This window comes from Staurois parvus, unplaced genomic scaffold (assembly GCF_062004578.1).
Source record: "Staurois parvus isolate SC_StPar_1 unplaced genomic scaffold, SC_StPar_1.0 ptg000471l, whole genome shotgun sequence".
Classification (NCBI taxonomy): Eukaryota; Metazoa; Chordata; class Amphibia; order Anura; family Ranidae; genus Staurois; species Staurois parvus.
Window position 1 is genome coordinate 992,268 of NW_028318267.1, and position 24,769 is coordinate 1,017,036.

The window sequence follows — 24,769 nt, forward strand, 5'->3', positions numbered from 1 at the left end:
TCTCCTCCGGCCGATGCCGGCATCCGGCTCCTGTGTTCCGGTCCCTGTGACGTCGGGACGTACGGGCGGCGGCGGGAAATTTGAAAATTTAAAAAAAATGTCATTTTTTTCAAAACGATTTTACATAGTAAAATATTGCTGTTTCAACCCATTTCACATACATTTTGTCCCGAGTGCTCTGTCCTGTTCCCTGTCTGCATTTTGACTGTTCCTTCTTCTTGGAAACTTAGAAAAGTCCACGGCGTCCAAAAAGTGTCCCTTTAGGTCAAAAGCGGGTTTAGATCAGCTAGAGAACAGCGATAGTAAATCAGAACCACTTGCAGAATTCAGTGATAATGATTCGTGGGGAAATTCGTCATCAGACACTGAAAACAATTTTGCGACTTTGCTCAGCAATGTGCGAACTTGGCGCTATATTTCAAATTTCAGTGTTTTTGGTTTTTGATTATATTATTGAATTAAATGTATTATTATTATATTATTATTTTTTATGATTATTTATTAAATTATAATTTATGATTTTGTGTTTCAGATTTTATCATACCTGGGATGTTTAATAGACTCTTGTTCGGACAGATTTCAGTCAGTTATTCCTAAATATTACAGCCTACAATAAAAAACTACATATTTCCATGCAAAATAATGGTACCGCTTTCAGCACCAAAAATCTGAAATAATCATACCGCTAGGGAGGTTAAAGCAGACTCTGCGAATGGCACTCATAAAGAGAGGCCAATAAAGGAGACCACATAGTGTGACACTGTAGGGAACTTTATTCCATCAAATTCGGTAAAATGAGTAGAAGTGAGTAAAAAACACTGCCCATATAGTATTCAGGATGGCCACCAGCGGTGGCTAGACGTCCAGTTGCTGTAGCCCCCTTGGAAGGTTAGTTTGGTTGCCTTTTTGGTGTTTCAGCAGCTATTTTTCCTTTAAGATAGCGCTCGCTTTATTATCCTTTATATATAGTTTACCATATTACATAAGGTTGGTTTCCTAATTGGATTTGTATTTCATATCTGTTTTGGGAGGATATCATGTCTAGTTATGTACACGCATATCCTTGGGATATTTAATTGAGCAGAATTAAGTTTACCTTATTGGTTCAGCACTCCACAACAGTCCTAGTTTTTCAAGTGACTCCTTGAGAAAATTATTTTCCCACCCTTGATGTAAACCCTAATCTCTACTCCCTATTTCCCATTACATTTTCTATAGAAAAGGTGTATTATATCTGTTTGATAAGAGCAAAAATACCTGTTCTCCTGCCAGAAATTTAGACCTGTCCTGTATCTTGTGCACCTTATGTTTTCTCAAGGAGAGTAATTAGGCCTTCTATTTCTTATCCTTGGCCTATGGAACGATTAGCCTTAATATTGTGGAGATGAAAGAGTGGGAGGGTTTGAGTAGTTTAGCAAAAGATACTGGGCAGGGCTTACAACACTCAGTCCACAAAAATGCTCTGTGTTGTCAGCCCACAACAGGATTTAGGAGCTTAATGCATTTACAGCAGATTGGCAGGTATTTTTCTGTACTTGAGGGCTTTACAGAGATAAATCATGGGGAAATGTGTATGTTCTGCAGAGATGTACTGAATATGTATCTTGTAATTTTCCCTGACATACACTAAGTAAGCTGTTTCCCTTTAACCTTAAACTAACCCCAGACCTAACTCTTAAACTGAAATTAACTTTTAAATCTAACTTCAAATCTAACTTTTCACTTAACCTAACCCCAATTTAAAATGTTACTAAACTCTTGTCTCCTACAGTACACAGAACATGGAAATGCAATTATTTTAGTAAATATAAACTGCTAAATAATTTTTCTTATCTGCAGTATATAGCAGTTTTGTAATTTCTATAAGTGTCCAGCAGAGTACTAGTTAAAGCTTGCAGAAGGAGTTTTCTTTCTGCTCTAGGAGGATGCAAAACCCTGACCTCTGTCTGGACAGTGCTGATTGGTGCTGTGCTGATCACATGCACTCTCCCAAGGAAAAAAAGAAAACCTCTCTAGCAATACACACTAAACTGAGCATGTGCAGGGTGTCTCCACACCATATGTCTTATCAGGAGACAAGAGGGAGACACTGGAAGAAGGGGAGGATCGGAGGAGTCAGGATCAAACAGCATTTTTAAACAATGCACAGGATTAACCCCTTAGGTTCCACAGTGAGTATAACAAGCATGCTTTACTGCATATACAGACTGATTTTACTGTTGTGGGTTTAGTAACACTTCAAACTCTAAAACTGAGCCCAACCCTTAGGGCTGATATCTGGGGCTCTGTTACAGGGATTTCCCTTCTGTGTTACAGGGATTTACCCTCTGTGTTACTGTGTGAGAGTTTCCCTCAATTTGCGTGTTGACAATATTTTACCACATAGGAATTGAGGAAAACTCAAACAGCAACATGGACCATTTTTTATGATAGAGCACAGTAAGATGATAGAACCCTTGTCAGATTTATATTTCTATGGCCCTATTGCAGATTCACCTGTCTGGTAAGCAGGACCGGAGGGTGAAATTCTCCAATGAAGAATCAGATAGCAATAGAAACAAGACGGATTAAGTGGTTCTGCAGCTATATGCAGGCGGATACAGTGATACCACAATCTAGCAACAATACTGCAGTGGCAACATTTCATTACCTCCAGATAGATGACCAGGCTACTCATTCACCATACCTTCCCCCAGGATTCCAAGTCTGTCAGCTTGATGGAACATCTAGAGTTCCTCTGCTAAAGTAATGGTTAGAGAGTATATACTCTTCATGTGGGTATTTTGGCTGATATGCTAAGCAATGGACAGCTCAGGAAAGCATCATCATATATACAACTACTGACTTCAATGGTTGAACACAGTAAGTGCATATGCTGTACAAGCATATGTAAAGCGCGTTTTTCCATCTATTGAGTTATATACCGCGATATAAGGGTGATATAAGGGGTGTAGTTCCTGTAGTAGAGCCAAGTGAGTGAAATACTGTAGTTTTAACAAATACATGGGAAGCTGTGGACATGGGTATGTTTCTATCTATCTACAGTACTGCGCAAAAGTTTTAGGCAGGTGTAAAGAAATGCTGTAAAGTATTAATGCTTTCACAAATATATATTTGAATTGTTTATTGTTAGCAATTTACAAAATGCGAAGTGGGCAAACAAAAGAAAAATCTAAATCAAATCAATATTTGTTGTGACTACCCTTTGGCTTCAAACCAGCATCAATTCTTATACTTTCACACTTTGTATACTTGCACATAGTCAGGGAATTTGTAGGATTAGAGTCAAGTGTGTGATTAACCAATTATACCAAGCAGGTGCCAATGATCATCAACTTCATATGTAGGTTCAAACACGTAATTAACTGAAACAGAAACAGCTATGCAGGAGGCTTAAAACTGGGTGAGGAACAGCCAAACTCTGCTACTAAGGTGAAGTTGCAGAAGACAGTTTCATGCCACAGGTCATACACCATGGCAAGACTGAGCATACAAGGTAGTTATATTGCATCAGCAAGATCTCTCCGAGGTAAAGATTTCAAAACAGACTGGAGTTTCAAGATGGCTCTTCTAAAGAAGCAGGCAAAGCTGAGGACCATGGACGCAGTGGTCGGCCAAGAAAATTTAATGCAGCAGATGAAAGACGCATCATACTTACTTCCCTTCAACATCAAAAGATGTCCAGCAATGCCATCAGCACGTAATTGGTGGAACACCCATTTACTGTCCAGAGAAGTCTTCATGGAAGAATTGGGGCCAAAAAGCCATACCTTTGACATGGAATAAAGTCTAAGCAATCCAACTATGCACAAAAACAAAGGAACTGGGATGCAGAAGAATGGCAGCAGGTGCTCTAGACTGATGAGTCCAAATTTGAAATCTTTGGCTGTTGCAGGAGGCAGTTTGTTCATGAAGGGCTGGTGAGTGGTACCATAATGAGTGTCTGCAGGCAACAGTGCAGCATGGTGGAGGTTCCTTGCAAGTTTGGGGCTGCATTTCTGCAAATGGAGTTGGAGATTTGGTCAGGATCAATGGTGTCCTCAATGCTGAGAAATACAGGCAGATACTTATCCATCATACCATAACATTAGGGAGGCTTGTGACTGCACCCAAATTTATTCTGCTGCACGACAACTCTAAACATACAGCCAATGTCATTAAGAACCATTTTCAGGGTAAAGAAGGACAATAAATAACCACCAGCAAAGCCGATAATCAAAGGGCTTGATATGTGGTCTCTTATAAGGAGGACCATTGTACCTATTTTTGACATATTTAATCTGGAGCTAGTCCTGATTATTCTACATCATATTAGCACACTAAAGCACACTCAGTCATTGCTAGCATGGATATACTCTGTATCCTTTTAGATTATTTGAAATACCACCAACCATTTGTATATGCAAGATAATTAACTGGGAATTAGTTATGTACTGCATAGTACTAATTTAGTCCATAAATGAGCTATAAATACATGCCCTGCAGGGAAGACTTTTAAGAGTTTTTAAATGTCTGTTGTATTATGTATGCATGTGTCATTTTTTGATATATAGCAAATGATTAAAAGTAACTAAAAGATTTATATTTTTGATCTAGTAAGTGAATTTGTAAGTGACCCAAGCAGAGTATCTCCAATTTATGGGACATTTATGGTTATACATTATAATAGGATTTCCCTGTATAACCCTTATGGTTATATATTATATTAGGAGTTCCATTATCGGTATGGATTGTAATAGGAGTTTGGGTTAAACATTATTTATATGTTATTATTTTACAGGATTTATATAGCGCTAACAGTTTGCTTAGTGATTTACAATAAAGGGAGACAGCACAAGTACATTACAATATCAGCATTTAATAAATATTTGCATAACCCAAGTGTTCTTTATACCCAATTTACACTTGTGACACTTTCCATTTGAATTTGGACATCAAAATCGCATGACAAGTCGTATCCCATATTTTCCATTGATAACCATTCATATACACCATATTGCCTAAAGTATTGGGCCAGTCCTCCAAATCATTGGATTCAGGTGTTCCAATCACCTCCATGGCCACAGATGTATAAAATCAAGCACCTAGGCATGCAGACTGGTTTTACAAACATTTGTGAAAGAATGGGTCGCTCTCAGGCGCTCAGTGAATTCAAGCGTGGTCCCGTGATAGGTTGCCACCTGTGCAATAAGTCCATCCATGAAATTTCCTTACTACTAAATATTCCACAGTCAACTGTTAGTGATATTATCCGCAACTTATAACCGCAACTCATCCATAAAGTGGCAGGCCACAGAAAATGGCAGAGCGGGGTTAGCGCATGTTGAAGCACACAGTGCGCAGAAGTCACCAACTGTCTGCAGAGTCAATAGCTAAAGACCTCCAAACTTCATGTGGCCTTCAGATTAGCACAACAACAGTGTGTAGAGAGCTTCATGGAATGGGTTTCCATGGCCGAGCAGCTGCATCCAAGCCTTACATCACCAAGTGCAATGCAAAGCGTTGGATGCAGTGATGAAAAGCACGCCGCCACTGGACTCTAGAGCAGTTGAGATGTGTTCTCTGGAGTAACGAATCACGCTTCTCTGTCTGGCAATTTGATGGACGTGTCTGAGTTTGGTGGTTGCTACGAGAACAGTACTTGCCTGACTGCATTGTGCCAAGTGTAAAGTTTGGTGGAGGAGGGATTATGGTGTGGGGTTGTTTTTCAGGAGTTGGGCTTGGCCCCTTAGTTCCAGTGAAGGGAACTCTTAAGGCATCAGCATACCAAGACATTTTGGACAATTTCATGCTCTGAACTTTGTTGGAACAGTTTGAGGATGGCCCCTTCTGTTCCAACATGACTGTGCAACAGTGCACAAAGCAAGGCACTATAGGACATGATTGAGCAAGTTTGGGGTGGAGGAACTTAAGAGTCCTGACCTCAACCTGATAGAACACCTTTGGGATGAATTTGAGCGGAGACTGCGAGCCAGGCCATCTCGTCCAACATCAGTGCAAGACCTCACAAATGTGCTTCTGGAAGAATGGTCAAACAGAAGAGTTGAAGCTGCTATAGCTGCAAAGGGTGGGTCAACTCAATATTGAACCCTATGGACTAAGACTGGGATGCCATTAAAGTTCATGTGCGTGTAAAGACAGGCGTCCCAATACTTTTGGCAATATAGTGTATATGCAGCTTAAAGTCGCAGCAACTTCAGAGTAGTTCATGCACTACTTTGATCTGACTTTCATGAAATTTGAGAGCCATAGACTTCAATGTTAACCTTCACAAGTTGCATGAAAGTCGTACCTAAATGTTTTACATGCAACAGTGGGTCCAACTTTGCAGAGGTAAAACAAGGTACACTATTCCAAAGTTTCGTCAAAGTTACATCAAAGTTGCACCAAAGCTGCCCTCCAAAGTCACAAGTGTGAATGGATATCTAAATGTAAAGAAATGTTTAGCTGCAGCTCCACTTTAATGTTGTACTCTGGGAAAAAATATGTATTTAAGTATATATTTCTCATACGCTACAAAGGATATACATTTGTAAATCAAAATGTCTTTGCAAATCCATGTATATTAAATTGTAAAAGAAGTAGTGACATCATCACTGTGCTGTACATAGCCTATGCAGAGAGAAGAACCGTGGGAGGGACCCAGCAGACCCCACCCGCAAACTGCATACAGAAAACTACAGGAGGGGCGGAGACAAGACCAGTCACCCTGCACAAGGAGAGAAAGCAGCAGTGACTGGTCTGTGTCAAGAAACTCCTGCAGAATGTTCAAGAATTGTTTCATACTAGATTACTGCAGAGATCTGAAAGAGATGCACAAAGATTCAAATAAGAATAGACATGCCTCTGGTATTTAGCTAGTATTGGTTGTGCCTGGATTTTCGCTTTAATAAAAAAAATATAAATTAATATAAATGTAATTGAAATGATTGGCAATAACAATTCTAAAATGTGAATTTTTGCAAGGTGTTGTGTTTCTGGAAAAGATCGCTCACTTCCTCCCAACATCCACCCAACAAGAAAGACAAATGATGTCATTCTGTGGGAGGCCATTATTGTTCCTTATTGTGATTAATGACAGCAAACATCTCAGGGAAATATTGCGAGGACCGCTGCAATGTCTGAACGTCAATAGACTCTCTGCTAAGTGTCACAAGGTGTCGCCTATTATTGCAATTCAATTACAGCTTTTGTTCGTGCTGTATAAAGTAGCATTCGGAAGTGATGAGGAGTGTGTGGGACGAGTGCACCGGCTTCAATATATCGTGTTTTCATGTTCAGGCTCCGCTTTGTATAAGCGCTAGGTAACTGCAGGTCAAAAATCTTCACGTCTGCCGAATTGCAGACTGTCACTTCGAGACAAATAAATCCCAACAATGGAGGCAGTCAGCTGAAAATAATAGCTTATTTCAAGATAAATAATGAGCACTTAGTTCAGTGTATGAACCGAAATATTTCCTTTTCAATACAGAAATTTCCCCTCCTGCGCCGGGTTCGCCGGGTGAGACAGCGGTGAGATTAAAGCCCTTCGGCAAACAACGAAGCCTATTGTGGTACCAGGGAGTTTGCTGGTTAGATTTATTGGGAGGGATGGGCAAATCCTTTACAATTAGATTTGAATGATAATGCTATTAAAGGTTGTTATGTACGGATCTGCACCAGTTTATTGCTTTTAAATTGCGTTTTAATAATTAAATGGTAAAGGCCTGCATTTCACAAGTGGGATAATTATTCATTTCTTCACTAGGTTTTATAAACATTCTGGAAAAGCACATTTCCAGAATGGGCCTGGACTGGGATTATTAAAACATTATACAAAACAGTGGACTAACAATACAGTCCATAGAATAAAACTGAACAGAATTAATGAACCTGCTAGATCCAATAGTATAGGTCAGCCTTTCTAAACCTTTTTTGACATGGAGGAACCCTTAAATTAACTTTCAGGTCTCAAGAAACACCTACTCATATTTAGTATATCTACAGCTCACAGGACAGTAACATGAACATCAAGCTGTGGATATAGGAATAAATAAAAGAATAAGGAAAGTGATGTACTTAGTGAATTTGTCACCCAAGGCTGCCCTATATGACGTTATAATGTCTAAATGACATTAATTATAGGAGAATTGTCTACATGACAAAAATATAATCTATATGGAAAAAGAATAATGGCCAGAAAAAACCTCAAACCATGAAAACTGCAATGTTACTTTACATTGGTGATGAGTGAAAATTGTACCCCTTACACTGGTAGTCAGTGATGTCCCCAACTACACTAGTGGTCAATTTAGTGCCCCTTACATTGGTGTTCAGGGTAGTGCCCATTACATTGTGATCAATAGAGAGGGGCCAAAGTTCCACCCCCCTTTTTTTGGTGGTTGGTGATGTAGGATCCCAATACACCAGTAGTCAGTGAAGTCCCCATTTATGCTAGTGGCCAGTATAGTGCCCCTTACATTGGTGGACAGTGGAGAAGGACTTCTTTACATTAATGGTTGGTGATGTAGGGTCCGGGGGCAGACTGGGCCAGTGAGAAATTGTCCCCCAGGCCACTATGATGCCCCGTAAAAATGCCTCACTGCTTTTTGCTGCAGACATGCCTAAAGGCTTCCTGGTGAAGAGCAGTAAAAAGTCCCCACCAGTGTCCTACTGAGTGCAGGATGAGGGCAAGAATAGAGCGCAGGCTGCCCCCGCCGGCATGGATGGTGTATGAGCAGAGGTCGGCTCCATGCCCTACTGGAGGCTCTCCTCCCCTGGCCACACCAGCTCCCCCTTGCATTCCCCAGCAGACCAACTCAGGAACTTGGAGTCGGTGCAGCGAGTGCTGTCCAGCCCGACCTGTCCGGTGATCAGAGAGTATCTGGAGCAGAGTTTTAGCTTGGGATGGGGGTCTGAAGGAGGCAAAAAAGAGGGAGAGTGGGGGGGGGGGGGCTGAGTCACTGCACAATGGGCCTCTGGTTTGTACCTGCCCGCTGGGCCAAAAGTTGCCAGTCAGCCCCTGCTAGGGTCCCATTACACGGGTAGCTAGTAAGAAGAATGCTTTATATATTGGTGGTCACCGGAAAGAATGCTCCTTATATTGGTGGTCAGTAGGAAGAATATCTCTTTCAAAGATAGCTGAAAAGATCACTGGTGTAAGGGGTAACCTATCCATTGCTCAGGGAACCCCCAGCAATCTCTCGATGAACCCTAGGGTGTATGGTAGCCTTGTTAGATGTTGGATATTAATATAAATATGGATTATGAGAAATCTTACCCTGATACATAGAGCAACAAACAGGAGAAAAGTAATTTAGTGGGACTTTCAGCTTGGGTTCACACTTTTGAGGTGCGGCATATTGCATGTGATTCGCACAGGAACCGCACCGCATTGATGTGAAAATCACATGCGAATTCTGTGCGGTGCAATACGAGCCATACATCTTGTATGGCTCAAATCGCACCACATCCGCACCAAAAAAGGTGCAGGAAACTTTTTTTTGGTCCGCAGTAGAATCACACCGCGTTTTGCAGACTGATTTCGGGGTGTTGTTAACATACATACCCGCAGCGGCTCGCATGAACAGGGTACGATTGTTATGCGGTGCGGAATTCACACAGAAACTGTTGCAAATTCCGCACCGCATCAGTGTGAATCCGGGCTCAAGGTCCAGAAACAATGTCATACAAATATTATGCTGCTAAGATTATCCAATTTTATAAATATACATATGTGTAAAATCTGGTATAAGTCTAAACTTGTAAGTAATGAACAGCAATCAACACCTCTGACCCATCAACTAAGTGATCTAATTTTTTAAATCTGTTTTCAATGCTTCAACAAGTGTATGTAATTCATTGCATCAAAAAAGGAATCCATGCATGTAAAGGTGTGATTTGGAGTGATGAAATCTTGATGCCTTTTGTGAACTAAAAGTCCACTTCATCAGGAGAACATAAGAAGGTAAGTATCTATAATTATGTAACATATAGTTATAGCTCACCTTTAGGAAGCATTGCTCAATTGAAAAGTCACATTGCAACTAAATTGCCTGATAAATTGCAAACTGGTGTATCCACAAGCAACACCCACATTCACAGCTACTTCCTTGCTCACATTAAATGCAGAAATGGCAGGTTGTAAAGCACAAAGTCCTGTGACTTGATGCTGCAGTCCTACATCGAAGTACTGTGGAAAGCTTGCCAAATCTGGCAGTGTTGGATTTGTACCAGTCTCAGTGTAAAGAGCACGTGTCATGGTTTTATAAATATTTTCTTCATCTTTATTCATTATGGCCAGCAGGTAGAGGGCAAGTTACTAAGTCTACCTGATGACACTACCTGCTTTACTAACAAAATCTTCTTTTTCCTTTGGCTGCTCTGTTTATACCTATGGAGATTTAATTAGAGAGAGAAAGACTGAAAACAGACATTCTTGGTTTATGTTTTCACTCTTTGGAAAACACAGTTCTCAGAGAAACCATTGTCATATGCATTATTTGCAGAAAAAAACAAATATATATATATATATATATATATATGTGTGTGTGCTGCACGTTTAATTCAAAGATTGAAAACACATTTTAAAATTTATTGACATGTTAAAATGTATATAGGATTTTAACCGCTTCCCGACCTCTCTATAGCAGAAATACTGCTACAGGGCGGCACGGGTGCGCAAAATTACATATATACAGGTTATTTTTAATTTCCGGGTAGAGGGCGCACATGCACTACCCGTGCCGCCATTCGCGCCCACGGCTGTCAATCACTGGGTCCTGACTGGTGATTACTCGCCAGTGCCCAGTGATTTCCGATGATCTCTCACGTGGAGGAAAACTGTTTACTAACAGTTCTCCTCCCTGTCAGCTTGGGGACACTGCTTTGGATGGCTGTGCACAGCACAGCCATCCAAAGCAGTGTGCTTACAGTGAAGCACACAGACACAACCCCCTATGTAAACCATTCCCAGCACACAGTTAACCCATTGATCACCCTCATGTTAACCCCTTCCTGCCCAGTGCCATTAGTACAGTGTGTCAGGGCTCCCGGGTATGACCAGAGGTGTGTGACTGACGCAGGGAAACGCAGACTTCAGATATGTTATAAACAATGTAATTTATTAACACTAACCATACAAACATAAACGCAGTGCAATACTAAAACATAACACAGTGCAAACAAACCAACCAACCACCCACAGATAATAGTACATACAATGCAAGCGTCGTCAGGCAGGCCGGGTCGATATCAGTCGGGCAGGTAGGTACAGGGGGAGCAAGCGGAGAATGGTCGGGGTCACAGGCCAGGTTCAGCAGGTAGCGGGCAGCGTGGTACAGAGGGTCAGGCAGAGGAGAATGGTCAGACAAGCCAGGGATCAGAGCAGGGTCAGGCAGAGAATCAGACAGGAACAGAGAGCAGGAACAGGATACAGGGCCCAAGAGAAACACAACACCAAGGCAGAGTCTGCAGGTCTGAATGTCCCTTAAATACATCAGTATAATTAGTTCCAGGTGTTTGACTGGCTGCAAGGTTGAGTCTCTGATTGCTGGGAGCACCCGCTGGCCAGCCCTGGTACTGCAGCTCACAAGGCAGGTGAGTCCCACTATTGCTGGCCAGTCCATTCCTGACAGTACCCCCCCCTCAAGGAGCGGCCTCAGGACGCTCCAAACAGTCCTAGCTGGGCAAAATGTTCCACCGCCCGGGTCTGGTAACTGGCGGGATATCAAAGACTGGCACACCGGGCAGGACTCCGGGCAGCGGCACACCGGGCAGGACTCCGGGCAGAGGCACATCGGGCTGGACTCCGGGCAGAGGCACATCGGGCTGGACTCCGGGCAGAGGCACATCGGGCTGGACTCCGGGCAGAGGCACATTGGGCTGGACTCTGGGCAGAGGCACATCGGGCTGGACTCCGGGCAGAGGCACACCGGGCAGAGGCACACCGGGCAGAGGCACACCGGGCAGAGGCACACCGGGCAGAGGCACATCGGGCAGGACTCTGGGCAGAGGCACATCGGGCAGGACTCCGGGCAGAGGCACATCGGGCAGAGGCACATCGGGCAGGACTCCGGGCAGAGGCACATCGGGCACGACTCCGGGCAGAGGCACATCGGGCAGGACTCCGGGCAGAGGCACATCGGGCAGGACTCCGGGCAGAGGCACATTGGATTACCAGGCAAAGCAGCAGGCAGCGGGCCACCAGGCAGAGCAGCAGGCACCGGGCCCCCAGGAGGAGCAGCAGGCACCGGGCCCCCAGGAGGAGCAGCAGGCACCGGGCCCCCAGGAGGAGCAGCAGGCAGCGGCCCTCGGGCGGAGCAGCAGGCAGCGGGCCCCCGGGCGGAGCAGCAGGCACCGGGCCCCCGGGCGGAGCAGCAGGCAGCGGGCCACCAGGCGGAGCAGCAGGCACCGGGCCCCCAGGAGGAGCAGCAGGCACCGGGCCACCAGGCGGAGCAGCAGGCACCGGGCCACCAGGCGGAGCAGCAGGCAGCGGGCCCTCGGGCAGAGCAGCAGGCAGCGGGCCCCCGGGCGGAGCAGCAGGCACCGGGCCCCCGGGCGGAGCAGCAGGCACCGGGCCCCCGGGCGGGGCAACAGGCACCGGGCCCCCGGGCGGGGCGACCGGCACCGGGCCCCCAGGTGGAGCGGCGGGCCTTGGACCCCCAGGCGGAGCGACAGGTCTCGGGCCCCCAGGCGAAGCGGCGGGCACCGAGTCACCAGGCATGACAGTGGGCTCCGAGTCAACTGGCATGACCGCTGGCACTGGGTCAGACATTGGATCGTCTGGCTGGACAGCGGGCATCGGGTCACCAGGCATCAAGTCATTTGGTTCGACAGCGAGCACCGCGTCATCTGGCAAGGCAGTGGGCTCCGAGTCAACTGGCATGACCGCGGGCACTGGGTCAGACATTGGATCGTCTGACTGGACAGCGGGCATCGGGTCACCAGGCATCAGGTCATTTGGCTCGACAGCGGGCACCGCGTCATCTGGCAAGGCAGTGGGCTCCGAGTCAACTGGTATGACCGTGGGCACTGGGTCAGACATTGGATCGTCTGACTGGACAGCGGGCATCGGGTCACCAGGCATCAAGTCATTTGGCTCGACAGCGAGCACCGCGTCATCTGGCAAGGCAGTGGGCTCCGAGTCAACTGGCATGACCGCGGGCACTGGGGCAGACATTGAATCGTCTGGCTGGACAGCGGGCATCGGGTCAACAGGCATCAGGTCATTTGGCTCGACAGCGGGCACCGCGTCATCTGGCAAGGCAGTGGGCTCCGAGTCAACAGGCACGACAGTGGGCACCGGGTCATCAGGTACCGGATTGTCTGGCTCGACAGCGGGCATCGGGTCACCAGGTATGACAGCGGGCACTGGGTCACCAGGCATCAGGTCATTTGGCTCGACAGCGGGCACCGCGTCATCTGGCAAGGCAGTGGGCTCCGAGTCAACTGGTATGACCGCGGGCACTGGGTCAGACATTGGATCGTCTGACTGGACAGCGGGCATCGGGTCACCAGGCATCAGGTCATTTGGCTCGACAGCGGGCACCGCGTCATCTGGCAAGGCAGTGGGCTCCGAGTCAACAGGCACGACAGTGGGCACCGGGTCATCAGGTACCGGATTGTCTGGCTCGACAGCGGGCATCGAGTCACCAGGTATGACAGCGGGCACTGGGTCACCAGGCATCAGGTCATTTGGCTTGCCAGCGGGCACCGCGTCATCTGGCAAGGCAGTGGGCACCGGGTCACCAGGCATTGGATCGTCTGGCTCGACAGCGGGCATCGGGTCACCAGGTATGACAGCGGGCCCTGGGTCACCAGGCATCAGGTCATTTGGCTCGCCAGCGGGCACCGCGTCATCTGGCAAGGCAGTGGGCACCGAGTCACCAGGTACGACAGCGGGCTCTGAGTCAATTGGCACGACAGCGGGCATCGAGTCAACTGGCCTAATAGGATCGTCAGGCTGGATCAGTTCATCATGCTGGGTAGAGGCATCAGGTTGAATGCCGGCGTCCGGCCGAGTAGAGGCATCAGGCCGAGTAGAGGCATCAGGCCGAGTAGAGGCTTCAGGCCGAGTAGAGGCTTCAGGCCGAGTAGAGGCTTCAGGCTGAAGAGAGGCATCAGGCTGCGTACAGGCATCAGGCTGAGTACAGGCATCAGGCTGAGTAGAGGATTCAGGCTGAGTAGAGGCTTCAGGCTGAACCACGGAAGGCAGGTTCACCGGTTTGGATACTGGCAGGATGGTATTGGTTGGAAAGAATTTTCGCTTTTTTCTGGTTTTAACTACTGGAGCACTGCAAGTAAACGCAGGTCTGCAAACGAATGGAGCAGCTGGAGACAGAGAAGAACTGGAGGATGGAACAGGGGAGGGAACAGTTGCTACAGAGGGCTTTTTTACAGGGTTAAAGGCAGGATAGGTGCAGCGAGTGGGAACAGGGTACTGACATGCGGTAGATAGCAGGGCAGGAGGAGCTGTTGGGAATGCAGGAATAGAGTTTTGAGGAAATAGATTAGAAGCAGGACTGGGTTTTTGTAAGCTGACTGAGGCTGGGTGCAACAAGTCTGACCATGTCTGCAGTATGGGTTGAACAAAGCTGAGCTTACACAAAGCCTGTCTGGTCAATGACTGCACTGCGTTTATACAATCTCTTTGTACCTGTGGTGAACATGTGGAATAACGCTCCAGAAAGTAACCCACATCATCCTCTAATAACCATACCAGGGACTCTACCTGGTCGGCACTAAATGGTGGCAAAAATTCATCCCTGCATTCGGGGGTACCAGATGAAACCAACTCAGCACAAACCTCAATCAAAGGCTGCACCTCAGAGAACTCTGTGCCCTGATCTACTAGAACATGAGCGAGCCGTATACATTCTAGTAGTTGATCCCTGGGATACTCCTTCAGAGTTTGATAAGCATACTCCCTGTCATCAAACACTAGCAGATATAAATACGCAACCTCATCCAGATCCATCCTTCCCATCAACAAGCCAAGATGGCTTCCCTGTGCAGCCACTTCTGGTCAGGATTGGCCTTGGTGTAATGTCAGGGCTCCCGGGTATGACCAGAGGTGTGTGACTGACGCAGGGAAACGCAGACTTCAGATATGTTATAAACAATGTAATTTATTAACACTAACCATACAAACATAAACGCAGTGCAATACTAAAACATAACACAGTGCAAACAAACCAACCAACCACCCACAGATAACAGTACATACAATGCAAGCGTCGTCAGGCAGGCCGGGTCAATATCAGTCGGGCAGGTAGATACAGGGGGAGCAAGCGGAGAATGGTCGGGGTCACAGGCCAGGTTCAGCAGGTAGCGGGCAGCGTGGTACAGAGGGTCAGGCAGAGGAGAATGGTCAGACAAGCCAGGGATCAGAGCAGGGTCAGGCAGAGAATCAGACAGGAACAGAGAGCAGGAACAGGATACAGGGCCCAAGAGAAACACAACACCAAGGCAGAGTCTGCAGGTCTGAATGTCCCTTAAATACATCAGTATAATTAGTTCCAGGTGTTTGACTGGCTGCAAGGTTGAGTCTCTGATTGCTGGGAGCACCCGCTGGCCAGCCCTGGTACTGCAGCTCACAAGGCAGGTGAGTCCCACTATTGCTGGCCAGTCCATTCCTGACAGTGTTAGTGCTTTTTTTTTAGCACTGATCACTGTATTTTTGTCACTGGGGATGTCAGTGACACCAAGTCAGTTCCCTCCAGTATCAGAATGCCCGCTGCAGTCCCGCAGTCCCGCTATAAGTCGCTGATTGCCACCATTACAAGTAAAAATAAAAAATTATTATTATTATTATTATTATACAGTATTTATAAAGCGCCAATAGTTCACTCAGCGCTGTACATTACAAAGGGGGACAGAACATGTGACAGAACAATACCAATACAATGCAAAACATGAGGGGATTGAGGGCCCTGCTCTTTCGAGCTTACAATCTAGGAGGGAGGGGATAGTGGTACAGGAGGAGATAGCTGTGTAATTAAAACATTCCAGTATATATACCGCCATTTGTAAACGCTAAAACGTTCACATAAACCAATTAATTTACGCGTATTGGGATTTTTTTTTTAGCAAAGACATGTAGCAGAATACATTTTGGCCTAAATTTATGACAAAATTTTATTTTTAAATTTTTTTTACTGGACATGTTTAATAGCAAAATGTCAAAAATATTGTTTTTTTTCTCAAAATTGTCAGTCTTTTTTTTATAGCACAAAAACTAAAAAGCACACAGGCAATAAAATGCCACCAAAAGAAAGCTCAATTAGTGGGGAAAAAAAGGACATAAATTTCATTTTAGTGCAGCGTTGCATGACCGTGCAATTGCCAGTTAAAGTAACACAGCGCCTTAATGCAAAAAATGGCCTGGTCAGGAAGGGGGGTAAATCCTCTGGGGGGCAAGTGGTTAATGACTGAGTTTTGATCTATTTACAGTTTTAATCCTCATTATAACCTAACCTCTAAGTTATCCCCTTGAAATATTTTAATATTTTCTTCTTGTAGAAAGTATTGGGCATCTTGTCATAGGATTGGCAGAAAATTCCCCCAGACATTGCATTGTAGAATACTGTTAGAGGGGTGGAAGTACCTACAGTATGTTCTGCATACCATTTGCATACACACCATGAGAGGCTCCGAAAATGCAATGAAGGGCCAAAATATTAAGGAAGGTGCATGCACATATTGGTTTACGTTTTTTTTTCTTACTGCAAGCATGGTGAGAGGACTTTCTGATTATTGACAAAACATTTCCTGATTGATTTTGCTTTTCACCTGGAACTCCCTGTTAATGTTCTTGGCGTCCTTGAACTGCTGAATTGTAATTATACGCATTTTCCCAGCTGATTCCCAGTCCAATATATCATCCCTGATACTGTATCTCAATTTGCTGCTGAATTTCCCAAACCATTGTATTTTGTTTGAAAGTACAACTCTCATAATCCAGTTTTAGCCTTGCAGGGAAGTTAACACATTCATTAATATGCATATGAAAGTGTTCGCCCACGCTGGGATCCATCTTAATTAAAGCGCAGGTCTCAAACGGATCAGTGACCTTTTTGTTTGCTATTGAAGTCTACACCTGCTGACACACAATTTTGCTTGTTTTCCGTTGGCGCGTTTGAAGCTCAGACTGCAGATTGATTAGTATAAAAGTCAGAGCTTTCGGGAGGCGGGCGGTCACAGAAGGCCTCAGCGCCAAACTGCCGGCGAGACAGAACTCTTCCGTTGTGGCCGAATGTGTCGATTTTCCATCCTTTGTTGTATTCTCACTTGATCTGCTTTTTCTTCTGACTTTTATTTTCCTTTTTTTTTTGTTTAATTTACATTCGATTCAGTCTTGCCAAGTAGGTGAATTGTGCAACTGAGAAATTCTGTTTTTTTCCACTACATCAGTTTTCTCTCATGAGAAATGATTTCTGCTAATTTATTATTTAAGCTCATTTTTCAGATGCCAAGCAGCTATTTTGCGATCACAGTAAAAGAATTTAAATAATTCTGCTAAACCTCAATTTCAACTATATAGGGACCCTGTTCCAGAAAGTAATGACAGTATAGCCAACCTGGTGACCTGACTTTTTTCTGCTGCAGGCAACACAATGAGGTCACCTCTCTGCCCCCCAGATTCATTAGGCGATCTCTCTGCTCTCTTCTTCTGTCATGTTTCTTGTTAGCACATGTGAATGTAGGACTTCCTCCTCACTATTGTCCCACCCTTTCCCAGTCTGTTGCACAATGGATTACAAGAAGCTGAACTCAAATTCTTGTATGTATGCTAGTTAAATTACATTATTTTTAATAATTGCATAACTAGACTATATGGTGTCTCCATCCCAAGCTCTGGTAATTCACACTGAAAACAATGCTGAGCGTCCTGGCTGTGTACACACTCACAAAGCAAATAGAGATCCAAAATGCCACACCAGAAAAAGCCCAGTTGAAAAAACAGATGGAAAGTGGATTCAGCCCCGCTCCATCCAGGTCAAGCCACTGACACGTTTCACCCTGCCCAAAGGGCATGACCTCTATGACAAAGCACTGTGGGCAGGATGAACTATACACATTGCAGTGATTTAAGAAAAAAACACTGCAGGTTCTTAGTTGCTCCTGATCTAAAGAAATTGGTGCACACCATACCATGGATTTCTTAAACTTATGGCTAAACAGGAGGCTTCTTCTTCATTATCACCACCTGATCAATCTCAGTGTTTAATAAAAAAAGGAAAAGCCTGAGATTCTGCTTCTAGTTTTTTTTAAGGTATTCCTCAAAAACTGAATCTCCAGTTGACTCATATTGGTTTATAATTTGAATACATGTTTGATGCAGAAGACCAATAGGCCAAATGGAGATGAATGAGATGTCTAAGGGTGATCTATATAGAAGACCACTTGGATGACCATGGTTGCCAGTGAGCATCTTTTGACAGTTTTAAAAAGCCATAGTGGCTACAGACGGAAATTTCAAATGACTCTAACTACTCGGCGCCAACAATTTGCATATATGCAGCCTCTTGGGCTTTAATGCAGAGAGGCCGCATATATACATACCAAAATGTAAACACAACTACCGACAGATAACGGAAAGCTTTCCGATCATGTGACCGATGTGAGAGCCAATCAAAGCAGTCACATGATCATAAACCCCGCCTGCCTCCCGGCATCTGAAACCCATTAAATGAGTTAAAGTATATCTAAATCCAACAATTTTTGTTTTTTTATTTTCCTTCACTTCTTGTCTCAAGGTAAAATAAGAAATCAGAGGAGACATCTCCAAAGTAAGGGAAATGCCTTTTTAGACAGTTGTTAACAAAACGGCTACCCCCAATGGAAGATTTTTCCTTTCATCCTGTTCCAGTGACAACAAAGAATTTTAGATTTTCCTCCAGTTTAAGTGAAAGTGGATAACAGAACAAATAGATATCGACTGAAAAAAAAACTGACAGGGGATCTAACTATTTGGCATTAGATGCACTTTAACCACTTCCAGGCACTCCGTAATGTACTACGGATGGGCTGTCCTTACAGGCACAGTGACGTACTGGTACGTCTCTGCCCATTTCCCGACTCCCACTGTGATTGTACACAGCAGGAGTCTGTCAGCAGGTCCTGGCCAATGATTCATAGCTGATCAAAGCAGGGGTAAGAAACAAAGAGCTATTTAGTAAAAAGCAGCATTACATACATTACACATAGTTATGCACACATTTAACCCTTTGATTGCCCTAGATGTTAACCCCTTCCCAGACAGTGTCATTATTACAGGTTTAAATACCCTTTAATAAAACAAAAAAAAAAAACAAGCTCAAGCACCGGTTACTGTCTCCTGGATGCAAGTCTATGAGGAAAATGTGTGTTGCCTGGCTGTGCGGGACTATAGGGGGACCCAAATCTCTAGCGACTCCTAAAGGGTTAGTGCTACACATTTTATAATTATCATTCATAATTATTTTTTCAGTTTTTGTTTTTTTTTACTATTATCCATATTCCATCTTGCAGAGTCTGTTTTATTAGTTAGTTACTTTAGTTAGTAAGTGATGAAAGCAGTGCTATCATCTGAGGGAGGTGATGTAATCACTGCTGTAGGAGCTATTTTCATTCTTTTCCTGTAATAAGGCATGTAATAAGTTGTTTCCCCACCCTGGTCCTCCCTCTCTCCTGTTCTTTTATCAACCACTTAGTTCTTGTTTACTGAATGCAGCTGTCAATCAAATGAGTAGGCATAATAAAGGCAGAATGGGAGGAGCTATATTGTTCTGTGCAGTGATGGTCTCTGCCTCCCATGTAAATATAGCATAATGATGTACCAAGAGGAAGATGTGCAAAGCCTTTGTGACCTTTTTTCAGGTGTGGCAGTATAAGGCCAAACTTCCAGGAATAAGAATGAGTGATGTGATGTTGCAATGAAATTTACAAAATAATCTTCCCCTAATTTTTTTTTTAATCGCTTATAATTTCACCATGTTGCACTGCTAGATGAAATTAGCTGTATAAAATGTTCCCCTATCATTTGTAGCACCCTCCTAGATAGCTAGGGGGAGTTAGTTTTTTTCAGCTAGAAAGGCTGAATAGCAGCCTGGGTTAAGCTAGAGGGTTATTTTAAGTCAGGGCTGAGAGGCTCTGTAGATCAGTTCCCTGATACCTCCCCCTGCTGTAGAATCTTGGAGAATATTCTAGAAGCAGTGGGTGGGGGTGAAGAGGGGCTGGCCTGCACACTTAGGGGACCCTGGCAAATTCCCAAGCAGAAGGCTTGGCATAGGGCCGAGGCAGCCCGTAAATGTGAAAGAGCCTGCTCATCAGTAGGAGAGTTCAGATTGAAGATAGAGAGTGAAGGCTGAGGAGCAGGAGCCTGGGAGGGGACCCAGTTGGGAAAGGTCTCACCTACAGACAGTAGAGCAGAAGAGGAGGAAATCCCAGGACCTCATCGGCCCCCAGAGCAAGGACCACCTGTGCAGCAGGGAAAGAGCAGCCCAGCAGAACGCCAGCAAAGATCAAGCCAATTGGTCATAGTGAATCCTTAGTTCTGTTGCTATGCCTGCACAGCATCTGGGAACCCTACTAAAAAGTCAGAAGACATAGTTATGCATAGCTGCATGCACTATTTTAAAGCATATTTCTCCTTTTGCAGTCAAATTTGAGAAAACTTCACCATATGTTTGTTATATGTTCCTATTCACACAGCTTGGCTGATTAAAAAAAATTCTTACATTTTAGATGTGTAGCTCCTACCCCTGTAGGGGCTGCTGAGAATATACCCAGGTTCTCCCGTAAGTACAGAGGCTGCCATTCACACTAGCACAGTCCCATACACACAAACAATTCAGGCTCAGTCTATGGGTGTCTTTTTAGTATTTATTGCTGAAGACCTTTAATAGGAGAGTGGTTTAGGCTCACAGGATACTCCAAAATGATCAATAACAACAGTAGGACAAACCTCTCTAATCCTTCAATAGCAGTTTTTGGGGTAGCAGGGAATGGCCAGTATAAATATAGGACCCTACAGAAGCAGTCCACAAAGCCACAAGTTTTCTTATAACACTCAAACAGCTAATGGTCCTCAACAAGGTCTTTACTCACAGTGTCCCAGGAGCCGTCTGCCACCCAGCATCCACAAGTAGATCCTTATTGAGGATAACAAGTTCCTTCTCAAGACCCAGGACGTCAGTGTAGCGCCCTATGGCAAATGTAATCCTCTGGCAGTCTTCCCCAGGCCCTCAGGCCAGCTGCAACTAAGGCATAGACTGCAGATTCTTGTCTGTCTTGCTATCCCTCAGGGGCAATAGCCCTTGAGGAGAACTGGAACCCACCTTTGAGGGAAAAGAACAATCTGCTCAGGTTTCCTGTACATTATCACCTCCCCAGCCATTTTCTGGATTCCTCCTTCCAGGGATTGGCTGGGGCATAATAATTATTCAACTGATCATTTGAATCTCCCTGCCCTATGCTCTGGTGATTATTTAAGGGACAGGTGGAAGTAATCGAAATCTCAGTTAAGGAAACCCTGAACAGACCTACACAATAAATTATTGATCTATTCACTACAATGGAGCCAAAAGCTAAATTTACTTAACAACCTATCTAGAAGAGAGTGCTACATCTGTTTCTCAGAAGGAGATGTCATGGCTAACGGCAAGGTTTTTTTGAACAATATTAGAGTAAGCCTGTCCCATGTCTGTCCTCAATAATATACAATGAAAGAAGCCCAGCCTCTACACCTTTAACCCTTTGTTAGGACAGACAGTGTTCAAATCTAGTTAAAATTAATATTATTTATTACAGGCACTTTTATTGCACTGTCAATTTTCGCAGTGCTTTACACATATATATATATATATATATATATATATATATATATATATATATATATATATATTGTACATTCACATCAATTCCTGCCCTCAAGGAGCTTACAATCTAAGGTCCCTAACTCACATTCATACATACACATACTAGGGCCAATTTAGACAGGAGCCAATTATCCTACCAGCATGTTTTTGTAGTGTGTTAGGAAACTGGAGTGCCCAGAGGAAACCCACGCAGGCACAGGGAGAACATGCAAAGTACAGGCAGGTGGTGCCGTGGTTGGGATTAAAACTGATGACCCTAATGCTGCTAGGTGGATGTGCCTGCCACTGAGCTGTATAATTGCATAGTTAATCTGGCTGAAAAAAGACAAAAATCCATCCAGTTCAACCATTAAAAAAAGAAAAAAAAAAATTATAATCCTATACCCACAGTTGATCTAGAGGAAGGAAAAAAACCCAGCAAAACATGATCCAATTTGCTCATGCAATTCCTTCCTGATCCCCTGAGAGGCAATCAGATCAACTTTACCTATAAATGTTAGTATCCAGTAATATTCTGTGTATCTAAGAAAGAATCCAGGCATTTTTTAAAGCAATCCACTGAGGTGGCCAGAACCAACTCTTGAGGGAGTCTATTCCACATTTTCACAGCTCTCACTGTTAAGAAACCATTCTGTATTTGGAGTTTAACTTTATTTTCCTCCAGATGTAAAGAGTGCCCCCTTGTCCTCTGTGATGATCTCAGGGTGAATAACTCTACACCAAGTTCACTATATGAACCACTGATGTATTTATACCTGGTGATCATATCCCCCCTTAATCTCCTCTTCTCAAGAGAGAATACATTCACTTCCTCTAATCTTTTCTCATAGCTGAGCTCCTCCGTGCCTCTTATCAGTTTGGTTGCCCTTCTCTGTACTTTCTCCAGTTCCCCAATGTTCTTTTTGTGAATTGGTGCCCAAAACTGAACTGCATATTCCAGATGAAATTTACTAATGATTTGTACAGGGGTAAAATGATATCTCTCTCTCTGGAGTCTATACCTCTTTTAATACAAGAGAGGATTTTGATCGCTTTAGAAGCCGCGGCTTGGCATTGCATGCCATAATTAAGCTTGTGATCTACCAGAACTCCCAGATCCTTCTCCACCATTGATTCCCCCAGTTGTACCCCCCCTAGTATGTATGATGCATGCATATTCTTAGCCCCGAAGTGCATAACCTTACATTTATCAACATTAAACCTCATTTGGCACATAGTTGCCCAATTAAATAGTGCATTGAGGTCGGCTTGTAAATTGAAGACATCCTGTACATTCCACTGCACAGCTTGGTGTCATCTGAAAAGATTGAAATGGGATTTTTAATCCCAGATAATGAACATCTTCCCGCACAGTACACACAGAGTTAATTATGACAAACACAACTGCCCACCCCCTCATTAACAAACAGAACTACCAAGATTTTTTCTTGTTGGAGGGTCCATAATAGAGCATCTAAGAAAAGTAAGCTGCAATTTTTAATTTTTTTTATACGTTATGTGAATTGTGGTATGTAACAAATATAGTAGGTGTTATCCCAATTTGGTTACAAAAATGGAAATACACTTTAAATGAAAAGAAAAATCAGTTTTATAGCTAGGAGCATACAGTATGAGGCACCAGCAAAGCCATGTTAGCCCCCATTTCTACAAAGAAAACAAACAGAGGGTGCACCGGCCTAGTGTATTACCTAAATAACATTTATTGACAAAAGTATCAGATAGTGATATACTCCAAATAACAATGGTAAAAAGGCTCATCATACAGAAAAGCAATGTTCGGTCTGCCTGATGTGGTAATACCCACAGGAATACAGGACCTCCAATAGGCAAATGCGTTTCGGGACTTGCCCCTTCTCCAGAGGGCAGCAAGGCTTGCAACATTCAGGATCTCCATCACGGATCCACAGCTACACTGAGTTCACCCCCAAGCACAGGAGTATTTGTGTTTATTTTTAAGCCCCCATTTCTGTATGACATGCAAAAGCCATGTATTTGATATGGGTTTGTTTATCAACAAAGCCATGTCATTATCATGTTATTGCTAATATGGTGATCTATGGCTTTGTTGATAAACAAAGCCATTCATCAACAATGCAGGGTTTAAAAGCCTCAAAACAATGTACTGCACTGTATGTGCTACTTGTCTTCTTTGGTCAGTTTTAGAGATCACTGAAGCTTCATGGACAAGGTGTATACTGGCAGACAGATTAGAAGCTTAGTTTAGAATCAGATTTCCGTATATAGATAAATGCTGCTATTCTCTATCAAATGGCTACATATTCATATGATCACTTCACTTGATGGGAGATAAATTCTTACTGTGTCCTCACTTTTAAGTTAAAAACAATTGATTACAGAATATAGAGGTTTATATTGGGTACCAGAGTAACATGTCAGGATCATCGTGTCAGCCATCAGAGAGATTGTACCAGCCGTAAGGCTTGTGCTCATGCTCACTTTTTCACGCTCATGCACAGGGTTAGTTGCACAACAGTGTGCATGTGGACACACGGGCACGTTCATCACAGATACTAGCATCTAATGGCCTATTTAAATTTGAGCCCTGCATGGGATCATTGCTGGATAGGCTTTTAGTTTGTATCCCTGTTATCCTTGATCCTGAGTCTGCTTGACTCTGTTATTGACCGGACGTCCATCTACCCTACCTCTGGATTACCCTTGCCTGTTTATGTCTGCTGCCTACCTATGTTACCAGACTCAACCTGGACTCTTCACCAGTATTATGCCTATCATTTGGGTACTTTGTTACCTACACTTTGCCAATCTCTGCTCACTTCTGTCCTTTGTCCTGCTCATGATATCCTACCTGGCTGTTACCAAACTCAGCTTGTGACCCAGCTCTGTTTTCTTCTGGTCTGGGTGAAGTTGAGGTGTCCTCATCGCTGTGCTTTTGCTTACCTGACACCAGA

The 24,769-nt window shown here is 44.1% G+C and overlaps 1 protein-coding gene across 5 annotated transcripts in view; it reads right to left on the reverse strand.

The window, feature by feature from the left end:
- LOC149452461 (uncharacterized) overlaps positions 1–24,769 on the reverse strand; it is a 247,627-nt gene that overhangs the window by 78,457 nt on the left and 144,401 nt on the right. The window contains exon 4 of one of the 5 annotated variants that reach the window (XM_089689366.1): positions 3,110–3,998. The exons of the other annotated variants lie outside the window; for them this stretch is intronic. Within the exon in view, the coding sequence (XP_089545492.1) occupies positions 3,908–3,998 (91 nt within the window). The 3' untranslated portion in view covers positions 3,110–3,907. Of the gene's footprint in view, positions 1–3,109; positions 3,999–24,769 lie in introns of those variants that run through there. 5 annotated transcript variants of the gene reach the window in all.